The 14,753-nt window shown below is 40.3% G+C and overlaps 1 protein-coding gene across 3 annotated transcripts in view; it reads left to right on the forward strand.

Moving 5' to 3' along the window:
- Positions 1-14,753, forward strand: part of nhsl2 (NHS-like 2) — a 166,966-nt gene that overhangs the window by 22,421 nt on the left and 129,792 nt on the right. Inside the window, exon 1 of one of the 3 annotated variants that reach the window (XM_074699117.1) lies at positions 1,711-1,863. The exons of the other annotated variants lie outside the window; for them this stretch is intronic. Within the exon in view, the coding sequence (XP_074555218.1) occupies positions 1,761-1,863 (103 nt within the window). The 5' untranslated portion in view covers positions 1,711-1,760. Of the gene's footprint in view, positions 1-1,710; positions 1,864-14,753 lie in introns of those variants that run through there. 3 annotated transcript variants of the gene reach the window in all.

Here is a 14,753-nt window from a genome sequence, read left to right on the forward strand (position 1 = left end):
TTGACAATGTGATGTAAAGTGTTGATGGAGCCAAGACATACACAGGAGTGAAACTGAATCTGAAAACATAACAAGTCAACATAATCATGTTCATTCCTGCCATAATATTGGCTTTTTAAACAGGTGTGTATGTGTTTCTTCAGACAGCCTCTAGTAGACACTCCCAGAACTGCAGTTTATACTGTACAGTCTATGTCAAGGGTCTTCAACCTGTGGCTCTGGAGCCTCATGCTGCTCTTTTACTCCTTTGCAGTGGCTCCTTGTAGCTTGAAAATAATATTATTGAAATAAAGAATTTTCATTTTTCTCACAGAGGGTATTGATGATAAGAAACACAGACACTAAATAAAATCATGTGATTTTGCTGGTCTAAATATGCACCACCTTTTGCAATACAGCTTCCATTTTTTTGAGATTTTTGCAATTTTTTAAAAAACTTTTTGCAATTTTTTTTTAGATGATTTCAAATATAAAAAAAATTATCAGTATTTTGAAGATTTTGGAAAGTTTCTAACATTTTGCAATTTTTTAAAAAAAATTATGCAATTTTTTGCAAATAGTTTAGATTCTGTTTTTAAAAAACACAAATTTCTGAAACTTATATATTTTTTAAAAACTTGAACAAAAATTTTTCAAATTTCAGCATTTGGGGATTTTTTTGCACATTTTTAAACCTCAACATTTTTTGAAAAAATTGCAATCTACAGAAATGTCTTGAATTTAGCAAATTTATGAAATTTAAATTACACATTTTTCTGTTTTTTCTTTTTTTTTCTTTTTTTTAAATTAATTTATTCAATATACAGACGCCACATGTACAATTTTATAAGCACAAAAAAAACTTCATGTTTGAATAATATTCAGTACATTTTTAATTTGTTTAGAGATTTTTACACTTGATTCGCTTGCCACAGTGAAAATAAAGTTTATGTGGCTCTTGAATGACTTTAACCCAGGTGAGCAGGGGCAAAATGGCTCTTATGTAAGTAAAAGTTGGAGATCTACATGGTTAACATCTCTGGAAAAAATCAAATATTTTCAGACCGACTGTTCGTGCTTTTCTGAAAGAAAGAAAAAACAATCCGAGATATGGGTTTAGGAAATGAAGTGAGAGTAAAAAAGGAAGAGTGCACTCAAAACAAATCTGGAATTCAGATAAATGAGCCAAGACACTGAGAGGAAACCTGCAAAGCTAAGAGTTAAAATAATCCAAACACAGGATCAGAAAAAATAACTTTTGAAATAATTTATGAGTATAAAAAATGGAGCTGACAGGTGTAAACAAGCTGCTGCAGGAGGAGTTAGCTGTACATGTGTGTGTGTGTGTGTGTGTGTGTGTGTGTGTGTGTGTGTGTGTGTGTGTGTGTGTGTGTGTGTGTGTGTGTGTGTGTGTGTGTGTTCAGCATCTGTTGTTTGTGTTTTGTGTGTGTGGGCAGAGCTGACGCAGCAAAACAAAGTGCAGTGTAGTCTGCACGAGAGCTGGGACAAACACACACACACACACACACACACACACACACACACACACACACACACACACACACACACACACACACACACACACACACACACACACTTTCTCAGTGTTTGGTTCTCATGCGAACTGTCACTGTTGCGCGTTCTGTTGCCAGAGAGATCCCACGTGAGAGTGAGGGAGAGTTATCAGAGGGGTGAGGAGGGAGAGACGGAGAGAGGGATGGGGGAGTAACACGTGAGGCAGTCAGGAGGAGAAGGCTGACTTAAACAGAGTTAACAGAGTGATGCGCTGGAGAAGGAGGCGACCGCCTGCTCAGGGGAGGACAGCAGAGGATGAGGAGGAGGAGAAGAGCTCAGACACCTCCTGCAGAGTGCATCTTTCTAAAGGTGAGCAGCTTTTCTCTCTTTGCTGCGCGCTGTCGGTTTGTTGTCACCCTGAGCGTGCTCTGCAGTGACCTGTTGGTGTTACTGTGGGGAGCGGGCACTTTCATGATGGATGTGTAGACTGTTGAAATGTTGGCGTTACTAAAGTGAAAGAATGTAAAAAAACATCTTTATCTCTTTAAGCTTTGTAAGTTTGTGTCTCAGTTCAGTGCTGTTGGAGGTGGAGCTGGTTTGATTGAGGTTCTTGATCAGGTGGACAGGGTTTAAACCTGAAAGCAGAGTGTTCTGCATCAAAACTTGAGATTAAGCTCCTAAAGCTTTTAGTCTGCATGACTAAGGGCCTGTGTCCACTACGGAGTGGAAGAAAAAATCGATTTACATCAGAATCAAGATTTTTTGTCTGAGTTTTAAATCATTTTTTTTTTCAATTCAAATCCTTCAGTTGGGTCTTTCTTTCTGAGATGGGTTGGAAAAAAGTTATTACTTTCCTCCAGCAGAGGGCGAGATGTTTTCTTCGACTTTTTTGTAATGTGATGTCAGATCCCTGAATAAGTACTAAAAACTGACTCACATTTTTTGGTAAAACATGGCTCCTGACAGTCTGCAAACACCATCATCATCATCATCACCAGTCAACTTTTTCACATGGCCTGGTGGTAAGGAAGTGAACTAAACATTGCACAAATTTGAAATATTGAAGAATTGCAATTTAAATTGTATCAGCACTCCAGGAATTGTAAAAGAATAGTATCAGGAGAAGAGCATATCATCCCAGTCTTAGTGTCCACTAACACCAGCTCGTCTGTTTTCTTGACATGACCTGAGCAGCTTTTGCATCAGCTTTGTTTGTTGATGCACTCTCAGTTAAAAGTAGTTTTTGTTGGCATGCAGTAGGGCCTGTGTCCACTAACAGCACTTTCTGAACATGCAGCACCCAATCTGACCTGTGTCCTTTTTGCAGCATGTCGTCGCTTAAAGTTCTGTTTCCACCAAGCAGTTCAGTTCATCTCAGTACAACATGCATTTTGTTGTGTTTCCTTTGACTGAAGCTGGAACAGGTCTCCATATCACCGACCTGTACCGTCCCACTTTTTGGTACACTTCTGTTTGGGTGCAAGACACTGCGGTCTGTTGGTGGAAAGAGTCGTCACTTCATGTGTGACAGTTTGATTGTGCTTTGGCTGCGTTTCATTCACATCAGAACTGGGAAGAGGAGAGTGGGAATGATGTCATTTCCGATTTAAAAGCGTTCCAGTTGCCAAGTCGGGAAACTTGCCATAACAGCAACATTTCTATACATAAACATCAAGTAATACTGTGTATACCACTGATTTAGAGTGACGAACACGGGTCAGAAATTCTAAACTAAATGTAATATCCCTTACAAAAGAAAAATATATTGCAGCATATTGGAAAACATCATGTTATATATTAGGTAATATATTCCCATATATATTTAGTATTCATAGTTTCCAATATATTGCAATATATGGAAAGCGGCAATCATTTATATATTTTGCAATATATTGCAATATATTTCATGAATATATAATATATTGTTTATGTGCCCTCTATATTATTCCATGTATATCATAATATATCAATAATATATTACAATACATTTCAGAAAATATACTGGTACATATATACAGAAGCTTAATTAGTGTTCAGACCCGGGGCAGCCATCTTTGATCATAAACTCAGGGGGTTGTGTGGATCCACCAACTGTCCAGTCAGAAATTCTGACTTCAGAGGGCGTTCCAGTTGAAACTTCCCACTCAGAACTTGTAAATTCGGACTTCTGAGTACAAATGGAACGCACCATTTGTAACAAAGAGCCACATGGAATCACAAAGAAGACAAATTGCTGGATGTCTTCCATCGTTGCTCTTTGTTTACTATGTCGTGTCTTTCTTCTTCATTGGATTTATTAGCGGGGTTCACTGTGTTCCGCTGCTGTGCTGTCATGCTATTACGTAGCTAACGTGGCTATCAGTATCCAGCTTACACGCCAGCTACCAAGAAGGGCATGGTTGGCTGTGGAAACCAAACTGTACTGATCCAAACCAGACTGTTTGGTGGACTCAGGACTTTACTCTTCACACGATTCACTGTGTCATACTTGGTGTGATTTCTTACAGGCTGGATAGAGAAAGTCTAACACACACTCTCTCTCACACGCACACACTCTGTGATTCTGCAGGGTGAAAGGAAACAGACCTGTCGTTTCAGACGTCTAGTGGAGTATTGTGGTAACAGAGTCCCAGTCTCTCCTCTGACAGACAGACAAACGTGGAGGAAAAGAGAGCAGAGGTCAAGTTTATTGATAATAGCTTAGCTCCTGAACCTAACGGAGAATGAATGTGTCTTTACGTCTCCTTCACTCCTCCTCTGTCCTGTGAAACAAACGCTATAAATCCTTAGAATAGGATGAATGATTTCATAAATCTGAATACTAAATCTAAGCACCTTAAAAACATCCTGGTTCACATCCCTTATCTGAGTTTCCTCAGCTCGTCTGGGACTTAAACCAACAACCTCCTAACAGAGAGTCTGCAGCCTGCAGGCAGCCGCTGGCCCAGATAGGAAGCCTCTCATCCTGGGTCTGTTGTTTGAAGAGGGAGAATCACCGTTTGTGTTAATTAAAGAGTTCCCCTCAGCCGGTGTTCGCTCTGTTCAGCAGATTCTCCTCATTTCTCTGAGTCGACCACTGTCGGCCTCCTGCTCACCTCCGGCTGCTGCTCGCCAATAAATTACCTCTATTATTCAGAAGAAGTTTATTAAAAGGTTTACTGCTTCGTTTAGTGGTTTGCTGATCAGTTTTGGATCTCCAGAGAAATAAATCTAGATTTACAAGAAAGTAATTAGTTTTTAATTTAGCCTTTCCGGGAAAGACAGATTGGATAATTTGAGGATTACCATCACACGTGTTTTTCAGTTTTCTGATTGTGAGTTAGATTTCATCTCCTGTCACTCTGAGCGTGTTTCCTCCTCCGGCTCTGCCTTGGTCTCCTCTCAGCTGTCAGATTCCTCGTGTTCGTCAAACTGTCGCCCTCCATCTGCTTGTCCTCCTCTGTCACAGCCGTCTGTTTTCTCTCACAGCGTCGTCTTTCTCTCCCGCCGCCCCTCCCTTCCTCACCATCTCATTCTGCAGATTGCTGAGTGATGACAGGGAGCGGTTTGTGGACGTCAGAGAGAGGACAGAGGGCGAAAGGAGAACAGATGGACAACAAGTGGAGGAGAAGGAGGGCAGAGAGGTGTGGGAGAACAAAGAGTTGGGCTTGAAGAGGAACTGTTTCAGTCTCTACGCTGAGATTGGTCACATTCAGGATACGTTTTCTCACACCTGTCCTAAAAAGTTCAGTTTTAAAATTTTCTCTGTGATTGGATCAGAGGGTCCAGGAACTTTTAGTCCCTTTTAAAACAATCCCAAGAACTAAGCTCCTGTCGCTCGTTGTGTGTCTAACTGTGGTGCCAGAGACCTTGGTAGATAATGCAAAACAGCACCAGACCAGTAGGGGGCAGTAAAACAACAATTAAGGCCTTATCCTGGACCTCTGAAAAGTAAGGTTTCAGGGTTCAATTTATCCCCCAAAACCAGATTAAGACCCCGGTTCAGACTGTCCAAATACAGCTTCAAAGGGCATATTGTGGGTTAAGACAATGGTTACGAAATTTAAAAAATAATATCCTGAAAGAAATTCCCAATTAGATAAACCTTAGGGTTTCCTGGAGTCATTTTAGTACTTTTATTTTTCCTTACTCATTAAAAACTGTGATTTGAAGGTGACGTCACAGGGGGGTCCCTCTGCTTCTGCCTCTGTTTAACATGAATAAACAGGATCAGACTGTCACTCCTGTCAATGAAGAGGAAGAAAATCTGTATTCTATCCATATGATGGTCTTCAGGGTTATAATTATGAGCCTGTTAGGAAAGATGGAGACTGGGAACAGGGCAGGAGTAGGAGGAATAACGGCTGTAGGAGAGCAGAGGAGTTGTGGTGTGAGCAGGGTTATAATAGTTTTGGATTTGTCATTATAGTTTAGTTTTAGTTAGTTTTGACATTTTATTTTCCTTTACAGTTTAGTTTTAATTAGTTTTAGAGCAGGCTTTCTAGTTTTTATTTAGTTTTGATTTTTGCAACAAGGCTTAGTTTTAGTTTAGTTTCAGTTAAGTTTTAGTTTTTTCATACCTTATTAACCAGGTGCAGCATTCAAAAAGGTCAGAGAAAACATTTTGTGATACTGTTTATTTTCAGGTACAACATAGTGCTCACTGCTCAGTCAATGCTGATACTGAACTGTTGGCTGCTGCCTTAAACACAAGAAAATAATATAAACTTAGTATAAAAAATATAAGCATAAATTATATAAAATAATGTTGACATAAATTACATAAAAATAATATAAACATAAATTATAAAAAAACAATATAGTATGAGCTTTAAAGAAATAAAAAACTTGGACTCATTAACAATTAAACTATTACAGATGTTCTGATTCATTGCTCCACTACGTTTTGTCACAGCACAGCGCACAGCCAGTCAGTGCAGTAAACAAGCTCGACCCTATACACCGCTATGATGGTGCTGTGCGGCACTGACAACTGCTGAAAACTGTCTAAAATTGGTTGGGAAAATGTGTCAGATTAATTTAAATCCTAAAGGTTGTTAATATTGTCAAAAACTATCACTAAGGGAATTTTGTCTATCATTTTAGTTAGTTTCAGTTAGTTTTGTGAACACAAGATACAGTTTTAGTTTACTTATCGTTTTTGTTTTCTTTTCTAGTTTTTATTAGTTTGAGTTAACTGCAGAGTATTTTAAATTTTAGTTTTCCTTTTTAGTTTTGTTTTAGTAACTATTATAACCTTGGGTGTGAGGAGAACCAGAGGAGAAAGGAGCAGGTGTCTTGGCGAGTTGCTTAAATATCTCGTCAGTCACAATGCAAATTTTAAAAACCCAAGTGAAGGGTCTGCCCGAATCTTTGTACTGGTGTTATTTTATGCAGCAAAAAGGTTGAGCTCAAAATTCATTTCGTGATTTAGAGGAGAAATCTGAATATCAAGATGAACATCATGTATCATGATGTAAATTAAAAATAGATATTGGTTTCAGACCGTATCATGCAGCCCAAGAGCTGATCATAGAGTAACGCGCTTTGAGCCGTCATGATAAAGCCCATAGAGAGAAAGACAGAGAGGTCTATCAGAGGTCCATCCACTGATCTAGAGTCCGAAAACCAAGACTTGGCTCACGTTTCCGTCGGGGACCAGGAGCCGGGATAGGAGCTGCTGCTGGTGAAGTTGGAGTTGCCTGAATTGAAGGGACCACACCTGCATCAGCTTCACCTGGACCTGGCTCTGGTATCCTATCCTGCACTCCATCACATCACCGGGCACAGAATCTTCCTGCTGAATCTGGGCACAGCGGACGACTGCGTTTTTTGTAACTGATACAGAAATAAAGTCCCGTCTCTTCACCTGCTCAAAATGAACCTGAGCACCAAGCTAACTCTGAGTTAGTTTACAAAATGAGTTAACCTGCAGTATGCCCTTTAATGATCAAAACAGTACAAGTTAAAGATTAAAAAAAGCAGCAGAAAGAGCCAGTTTGGAACTTTGCGTTGTATCACACTCAGGACAGTAGATTCTTCAAAAGACTGCTCTCTGCTGCCAGCATGATTGGGGTAAACAAACTTTTTGCTTAAGATAAGAAAAATAAGTCTCGGTGTCCAGAACACAGAAAAAAATGTTTTTAATGGTGACCCACTAGGGCTTCCATACATGAGCCTGTTTTGATGAAAGTGCTTTGTCACTTTGGACACCTAAAAAGGAAGAAATGTTTGGAGAATTGGACTTGAATTGAAAGAAAATGAGACTACGGATAAAAAAAGAAATTTTAAAAGTCGAAACTGAAAATCAAAAAGACAATGTGAAAGAAAGAGAGAGAAGGATGGAAGGAACTGAGCAGAAAGGAAAGAGTGGTTTCTGCAAAATTCGAGGATTAGATGGAGAGATGAAAGAAAGGACAGAGAAAGTGAACCAGAGTGGAAAGTAAAAGAGAGGAAGAGGAGAAAGAGATAGAGATGAGAAAATGCTGGAAAGAGAGGGATGAACTGGTGAGTGGGTGTCTGGAAATGAAAGACGGTTACTGTAGTACGATGCCCTCTGTGAAGGAATGCATCAGTCATCAGCCTCTCTATTAGATTCTGTGTGTGTGTGTGTGAGTGTGTGTGTCCATATTAGGCAGCCGCCTCGGGCCACAAGTATAGATTTGAAGTGGGTGCTGCAGTGTGAGAAATGTGCACCGTGTGGTTATTGTTTATGAGTGTGTTCAAAACACATTACATCACCCTGCTTCCTGTTTTAAAGAGTACTGTGTTTGTGTGTGTGTGTGTGTGTGTGTGTGTGTGTGTGTGTGTGTGTGTGTGTGTGTGTGTGTGTGTGTGTGTGTGTGTGTGTGTGTGTGTGTGTGTGGATGTGAATGTGTGTGTGTGTGTGTGTGTGTGTGTGTGTGTGTCAGGGAGGGAACTCATACCTGCATGCAGCTAACAGGACAGGTTCTGGGAATGCTGCCCATCTGGAAGTTACCTCCTGTGTGTGTATTTCTCAATGTGTGTGTTTGTGTGTGTGTGTGTGTGTGTGTGTGTGTGTGTGTGTGTGTGTGTGTGTGTGTGTGGATGTGAATGTATGTGTGTGTGTGTGTGTGCCAGCATGACAATGACACACTTGTCTGTTGTTGATGTGTGAGCCGTCTGACTGTGCAGATTTCATTCCAGACAGTTTTGGCTGAAAATCTGCTCTCAGTCAAGGTCGATCAAGGTTTGGTCCCTGAAATATGTCGTCAGGTTTTATTCATCTCTGATTAATCCACCTTAAATGATTAATCCACCTTAAAGGAGGCACTAGGGAAGAAAAGATGAGAGCAGACCCCCTTTCTCATCTCATCTCATCTCATCTGATCTCATCTGATCTCATCTGATCTCATCTCATCTTATCTCATCTCATCTCATCTCATCTTCGGTCCTCTGCTTTATAATCTCTCTGAATCTCATCTCCCCTTCTTTGTCTTCTCTTCTCCTGCAATCTCATCTCATCTCATGTCTTCTGATCTCAGTTCGAAGCAATTTTGTAATCACTTCTATTTATTTCTCATTTTGACTCTTATAATCTCATTTTACTTTACCTAAAATTGCATAATCTCTTTCTCTCCCTTTTTTTATTTGCTTTCTAAGCTTGTCCTCTCCTTCTTTCTCTTTCATTATATCTTCTCATCTAGTCATCTGACCTTCTCTTCCAACAATAACTCATCTCATATTTTCTCATATTTTCTCATATTACCTAATCTCATAATATCGCTTTTCTTCTCCTTGTATCACTTCCCAGTTAAAAGGATTTTCTCATCACTTTTCATTTTCTCACTTGTCTAATGTCATTTCATCTTGTTCTCATCTCATTTTTCCCTTTCCCATTATCTCATCTTATCCCATTTCATAAAGTTTTTCCTCTTCTCTTCATGACATTTTTAATGGCTTGTCAGCTTTTCTCATCTCCACGCTTCTCTTAGCTGCTTATATCTGTTCTTGTCATCTCTTCTCTTCATGTCTTACCCAATAACATGTCTACTGTTCTCTTCTGCCTCACTCTTCTCATATCATCTTGTCCCATCCAACACTACTTTACGGCTTCTTTTTTCTTCTCTTATTTTCTGTTCTCATCTCATTTCTTCTCTTTCAATTCTTCTCATCTCTTCTTATATTTTCTCTTCTTATCTCTCCTCATCCTATATTATCTCATTCTATCTCTTCCATCCATCTCATTTCTGCTCTTCCTCTTATTTCATCTAACCCTATGTTACGCCATCTTTTCTCCTCCCTTGTTTTCTGTACTCATCTCATCTCATTTCTTCTCATTTTGTCTCATTGTATGTCACCCCAGTTCTTCCCTGATTTCATCTTTTGTTTCTTTCTTTTTTTTTTTTGGTCTTTTCTCATCTTTTTTTATCTCATGATAAAAAAAGAACAGAATCTAGCTTTGGGGTGTTTTTAATTTCAGTCGGGACTTTGTTGGCTTTTCTTTCTTAATAAAAATGTGGTTTGAAAAGTCTTGCAGTAAATCACAATTACAAGACAAGTTTGTGATTTATTTTGCTTTTCAAAATGAAGTCAGCAATAGACTCTGCCCATTAGAGCCTTTGATTTATCATTCACTCTCTGGTATCTGTGCTTCTTTTCCTTTTGTTTCCTTCCTCACAAAGATCCTTTTCTCCTCTATCTCTCTGTCTAGACAGACTCAGCACTAAATATTCTGTAATCAACCTCACATGCTTCTCTGCTCACACAGGCCTGCTGCTGTCACTGCACACACACACACTCACACACACTCACACGCATACCGCACTCGTTGTGTTTCTGTGTGTGTGTTTGCTTCCAGCTCCAGTTTTTGATCTAAGTGCCAGTCTATTTCACATGCAAATCATTTAAAGTGTATCTCTTCCCCTCTTCATGTCATCCCCCTCTTCCTCCAGCTGCACTCTGAAGGAGGAGAGGAGAGGAGAGGAGAGGAGAGGAGAGGAGAGGAGAGGAGAGGAGAGGAGAGGAGAGGAGAGGAGAGGAGAGGAGAGGAGAGGAGAGGAGAGGAGAGGAGAGGCTTGTCTTTATGTTGAGGATGCTATAGCAGTTAGCACGAGGCGATGAGATCCTCATCACTGAGTCACTATCCTTCCAGCGATCATCCTCTCAACCGTTAACCGTTCCTGAAGCCGTCTCAGCCTCCAGGGGATCCGTGTTTTCACTTCAGTGCCAAGTGGAACACGGCAAAGTGCAGGTTGTACAGCATTTTTTTCTCAGTCAGTCAGTGGAGGACGGGGAGCTCTGCAGCCTCAGGGGGGGTTTTACTCTACAACTCTTTTTAGGAATTTGGCACGGCACCTACAAAAACACAACTGCAGCGATGTAGACGTCTGTGTTTCTTCTTCTTCTGCCTCAGACTTTCTCATGTTCTCTCTCAAAGTTCCTCTTTCTCCCACTCATTGGATGACGGACCCCTCTTTTCTGCTCATAGGAGAACATTCAGATGTGTAAGTTTAGGCTCAACAGCAGATCTAGCTCTAACTCTGAAATCACAGCAGGATGATTAGAAGAAACACTGGTGATCCCAAAACACACACAGATTTAGACTCACTCCAAATCATCATGCAAATCAACTCCTGGTTATATAAAAAATTTTTTTAACCACTTGTGAACCTGAAAACTGACTGAAAATGACAAGAAAAACAACTCCATCCAATTCCAAATCCATGCTCTGTGATTTTATCTCTGCTTTTTTTTTAATTTTTCAGCATGAGTCTGATAAACCCCAGGAAACATGAATAATTCAGCATCTAAAAATGTCTTTTATGATTCAAACAACATGAGATACAGCGAAGGAGTCACATTTCTCAGCTTGTTGCTGCAAAATGCATCAATAATGTAAAGTAAGGGTAAATAAAACATGCTGTGTGTACTCACAGAGAAAGAGACGGAAAGAGAGAAAGAGTTGAAGTGTTCAGTAAAATAAAGCCTGGACAGTGAGGGAGAGAGAGGTGGAGGAGGTTTTGATTACTAATTAAGTTTGATAAACTGGGTCTTGGGCTGCACGGGGGTGCAGCCTAACAGCAAGAAGGTCACTGGTTTGATTCCCAGCTTGGCAGGTGGGCCTTTCTGTGTGGAGTTTACATGTTCTCCCTGTGCGTGCGTGGGTTCTCTCTGGTTCTCCAGCTTCCTCCCACAGTCCAAAAACATGCTCATCAGGGTAATTGAACACAATTGTCGGTAGGTGTGAGTGTGTGTGTGTATGGTTGTCTGTCTGTGTCAGCCCTGTGATTGACAGGCAACCAGTCCAGGGTTTACCCCGCCTCTCACCCAATGACAGCTGGGATAGGCTACAGCCACCCACGACCCTGAACAGGATAAGCAGTTTGCAAAATACAAGAATGAATGGACCTGGAAACTCCTCACTGACCAACTACAGATCACTCCACTGAGACACACTTATAAACTTTAAGTCTCCATTTCATGCAGCATCCAGGCTGAGAGTTGTTAAATATTCTCTGATATATGTTAGCTTTAAACCTGCTGTGAGGAGGATCTGTTTCAGTTGGACTGCAGCGCCACCTTTTGGCCTGGAGTCTCACACACACTGTTGTGAAAACATCACTCTGAACAAGGCTTGTGTTTGTTTCTGAAATGGTCAGAGATCTAATCCAAACAAATTGTCTTTGTTCAAGTCAACTTTTTACCAGATCCAACGCCATGAGGTAAGGTATTTATCAACAGTTAGGGAGAGCTACGCTTTGAAACGTGAAAACGAGCTAACTTTGTCAGTTTGTAGCTGTGTATTTTTAGCTCTACTCACAGCCTGGTGCTCTGAGATGTGTGTGCTCTGTAACGTTAGTGAATCCTGGTTATGTCCTGTCAGTCATCTACCAATCAGAGCTAACGTAACCTCTCTCTTCATTTTATTGATAGACTCTCAAGTTTAAACAGACCACTACAGAATAACTGCTGACTGTGGGTTGGAATTAACATTAGCACAAACAGTTTAAACCATTTTTTTTTTTTTTTTTTTGGTTGCTAGGCGCTACCCAAGTAGCTGCCTGTTGCAGCAGCTCTCTCGTCTTTGTCCGTTTCTGTAATTTCTTCGTCTCTTTTTCGTAATCTTTGTATTTGGAGTGGATCATCACTTTGTATGGTTCATTGTCGGACACGGACACCAAACTCTTTGTGGCTTCGGCGGTATTTTTTACTACTTTTCTCCTGTGTTTGTCTGGAGATCCAACATGTAACCATGGCTGCATTGTTTACATGCGAAAATAGCTGTTAGCAGCCTGTAGCATGTCAATGCTAACTAGTGTAGGGCTTGATGATTTCCCTCGAGCTGAGGAGGAGGAGGTGAGGACGACGTGCTGGTTCTCGGATGTGAGCTGGGAGGTGACGACGTGGACCTGTCCTTCCATCCATTGTTGTTGGGAACGTGGGATCTCGCTCCGGGGGATGGATGAGCTAGCCGTGCTAACCCAGCGGCATCGTGCTGTTCATGGACGTGGCTGACATCGGACGCCGTGACACATCGGAGGAGCTTCACCTGCTGTGAGCAGACAGGATCCAGGAGACAGAGACTGAACAGACTGCTGGGGAGGCTCAGTCCTGGACCCTGTGGAGGTGGAGACTGGCTGGGCTGGAGAGTGGTGGACGAGTGGTGGACGGGATTTCGTCATCTAATTTCTTATGGACATTTTTGCACTTTCTATACTCTTTCTTACTTTTGTTTTCTTTAATGCTGCGGTGACTCCTGAATTTCCCCTCGGGGATAAATAAAGTATTTTCTATTCTATTCTATTCTATTCTATTCTATTCTATTCTATTCTATTCTATTCTATGTTTAAGCTTTCAGCGCATGTCTTAGCCTTAAGCTAATGTTTAAGCCTTTATTTCATGTTTTAACTTAAGCTTGTGTTTTAACCTTTAGCTTGTGTTTTGACATTTAGCTAGTTTCTTACCCTTAGCCTGTGTTTTAACCTTTTGCCCATAATTCAGTCTTCGGTTGTAGTGTTTTCCCTGTGTTTAGGGAAAACACAGGGAAAACATGCTTTAGCCTTCAGCTTATGCTTCAGCCTTAAGTCAGTATTTTAGCCTTTAGCCTGTTTAGACCTTTATCTCATACTTTAGCCTTTAGCCTGTTTTAGCCTTCATCTTGTACTTAAGCTTGTGCATTTGGCTCATGTTGTAGCCTTAAGCTTCTGTCTCAACTTTTACCCTGTGTTTTACCCTTTAGCTCCTGTGTGTTAGCCTTTAGCTAGTGCTTTATCTCTCTCCCATTTCTCTTCCTTCTACTCTTCTGTCCTTTTTCTGTCTGACAGTTAGGCTCCAGTGTCCACCACCACTACAAAATTAATCACAGAAATTATTTTCTCACCACGAAACTCAGTTGTCTGCGTGCTCCTTTTGCTTTGGGAGGGTTTCTGGTTTATGGCATTAGTTTATGTCTTTATTTGACAGTCTGTAAGTGTCCACAGATAATACCGCCATAAGCATGAGTAACTTGTGTGTTTAAACTCCTCTCTGGGTACACACTGGATTTCTCCACTAAAACATCTGTCCATTGAGCGTCTGTCCACTTGTTGATGTTTTCCATCCACTCACTGATTTCTCATGAACTTGTGAGTTGTTTTCCATCTGTCAAATTTGTTATTTAGGTAAAACATGTGATTTCTGGTAGTTAACACCCTCACGTCACTTGACCAGCCATTGTACAACACAGCTGTAACTGTTTCCTATGCAGTGTGATTGGCTTATCCTGTATGAGGGTGGGACTTAGCCATGGGTCAATTAGTCAGGAAATCTTAGAAATCAGTAAAAAAAAAAAAAAAAGAGAAAAACAGTGAAAATAAGTGTTGAAGATAAAAGCTTTGACACATTTCACACCCAAAGCCCATTTTCACGCACAATAACCTTGCAAAAATGATACAATTTTTGTCACAAACAAAAAGTTTATCAAAAAGTTACTTTTACAAAAATTAGTTTTCCCAACCTTGCCAGATTTGTCCTTGACAACTGATGTCAAAGTGACAGACAACATGGGGTCAGGCAGCACAGACTGTCTCTATTCATTCATTTGTTAAAATTGATAATAAAAAAATTAGATTATAATTTAACTTTTTGGCTCATACCTGGTAAATTTCAGTTATTATCCTGCTTCAGGAAGTTTGTTTGCACATATCTTATTTCAATTTCACTTTTCTTCTAGTTTCAACATTTAAGACCCACTTATTCATTTATTTAACATTCTTGTCCAGTAAACTAACCTGCTGCATGGAGAGGTCATTTCACCAGCGTTAAGACCTTTTTTTTTT

Source organism: Halichoeres trimaculatus, unplaced genomic scaffold (genome assembly GCF_033239565.1).
Source record: "Halichoeres trimaculatus isolate MK-OKI-2021-1 unplaced genomic scaffold, fHalTri1.1 fHalTri1_scaffold_22, whole genome shotgun sequence".
In the NCBI taxonomy this organism is placed as follows: Eukaryota; Metazoa; Chordata; class Actinopteri; order Labriformes; family Labridae; genus Halichoeres; species Halichoeres trimaculatus.